This window comes from Gavialis gangeticus, unplaced genomic scaffold (assembly GCF_001723915.1).
Source record: "Gavialis gangeticus isolate Ggan-Ray unplaced genomic scaffold, GavGan_comp1, whole genome shotgun sequence".
Lineage (NCBI taxonomy): Eukaryota > Metazoa > Chordata > Crocodylia > Gavialidae > Gavialis > Gavialis gangeticus.
The window spans coordinates 179,637,057-179,638,995 of record NW_017729032.1 but is presented as its reverse complement, the minus strand read 5'-3'; the positions used below and the strand labels follow the sequence as shown (position 1 = coordinate 179,638,995).

General features: G+C 36.6%; 1 protein-coding gene across 1 annotated transcript in view; it reads right to left on the bottom strand.

Annotated features, from left to right (window-relative positions):
• The window catches only part of TXLNG (taxilin gamma), a 63,545-nt gene that overhangs the window by 12,547 nt on the left and 49,059 nt on the right, over window positions 1-1,939 (bottom strand). Inside the window, exon 7 of the mRNA XM_019524648.1 lies at window positions 845-919. Coding sequence (XP_019380193.1) covers window positions 845-919 — 75 coding nt within the window. The remainder of the gene's footprint in view (window positions 1-844; window positions 920-1,939) is intronic.

Genomic DNA, 1,939 nt, shown 5'->3' with positions numbered 1-1,939 from the left:
TACAATGTAACAAATAGGGATATGTTCCAAGACCTCGGCTGTACTGACCCCAACCCATTTCTACTACTTTTACAAGACAATTTTGGTACTCATCAACAGCAGAGAGGGGTAGGAGATAAGCTAGTGGGACGCTTAGAAGCCATAAAGGGAATGGCAACTACAGAAACACGCGTCGCAGACAACGAGTGAGGAACACAGATCCACACAGGAGACTATATTTTGGTGCACACATCACTCCCACAATGCACCACACAAAGCAGCTGACTGTGGGCTTCCACCACACTGTTCAGAGTGAATTTACCTTGTGTATAATGAATTTTTGGTATAAAAAGGGTCATCACATAAGAGCAAATTTGCACATACAGAGCCTGGATAAAGTGAGGGAAACCTGTACCCTTCCATCTCCCTGTAGACAAAAACAGTAAGATTAGGCAGCAAAATCATCATGGAAAAAGGGACCCTGCTTATATTAAAGTCAGAAAGGGCTGCATGATCCTAAACAGAAAAAGGGTAGTGACATCTTGAGGAGGAGGAGACTCAACTTCAAGAAAAACAGAACATGTTATGTAACAGGCGGAGAGAGACCATAGACTGAATCGCACATCCTTAGACTTTCACACAATCTTGCCATTAAAAGTGGTTCATAAGGTATAAGACTGCTAAACAAACTACCCATAGGAAAAAATGCTATCTATTATATTTCAAACAAATGGAATGTTTCCAATGACAGTGGTTTAATTTCCAGCTGTTTAGTACAGCATCCATTTTCAGATTTCTGGCAGACCCTTCTTGATAATTGTAGTATAAAACATCCATACTGAAAAGCACAACGTTTTGAAGTTACCTGCTGTTTTAGCTGGGCTTCCTGCTGCTTCATCTGCTCACATTTATGCCTGGACTCAGTAGCTTCTTTTAAAAGCTGAAAAGTTAAGGAAAACTTGAAATGTATTATTGTTGAATATATTCACATGCAAATTTTTAAGGACAGCATTGTTTAGTATAGCTTAGCATAAAAAAAAGTGATTTACCATGAAAAAAAAACATGCTCTTAGCTACTTTTGCTTTAAATACTTAAAAAAAGTTAAACAACAAAAATTGATGGCCTGAATTATGCCAGCTTACTAGAGCAATTTAAGAGCAGTTGAGTTTTCCTACCCACTCCAAATTAATATTTTAGATGCCCACAGTAGCATATTGCAATTATTTATTATTGCATTTCGTCTGTGGAAAAATCTCATATAATAGGTATAAAATGCAGTCAAAAATTGAACTTTGCTAATAAACTTGAATGTTAACAACATCCAAATAGGCAAAAACTTGAGAAGCATGCATGCCCAACTGCCAAAAAAAATGTACATCTTACTTTCTCCCCTCACTGAGGCTTATATACAGAGATTGAATTGGCCATTTTCAATAATGGTCTCAAAAGGTATCCCAGCAGCAGTAGTAATTGCTATGTGCAAAATGCTAGCCTGACATCAATGCACTCTCTCTATTTAAAGTAGCCAAGTTTGTCAGCTTGCACAAAAATTTAGCCAAGTTCTCTAAAACTCTAGTCTCCATTTCACTTAAAAAGTAGGAATTACCAGCACTATCTTACGTTTTTGGAAAACTGGAAGATTTGGTCTTATAGAACATTCAGTAGATCAAAGGGAAAAAGCTCTTCTGTACACCACCACCATCAGCTTAAATACTATAAAAAAAAAAATCTACAGTGATTCCACAAGAGCTTCAAAAGAGCTACATATCCTGTTTTTAGTGTTCTGTCTTCTAAAATTATAGGACGTGCTTAGAAGGGATTTTAAAAAGGCCTTAATTTTTTTTTTGGTCCCCACCAAGAAAAAAAAAAGTCACACAACAGCACTTGTTTTCCTGAAATCACCATATTTACTTGCCTAACTTCTTTTTTTTTTTGAAAGAGAATGTGGGGAAAAAAGAT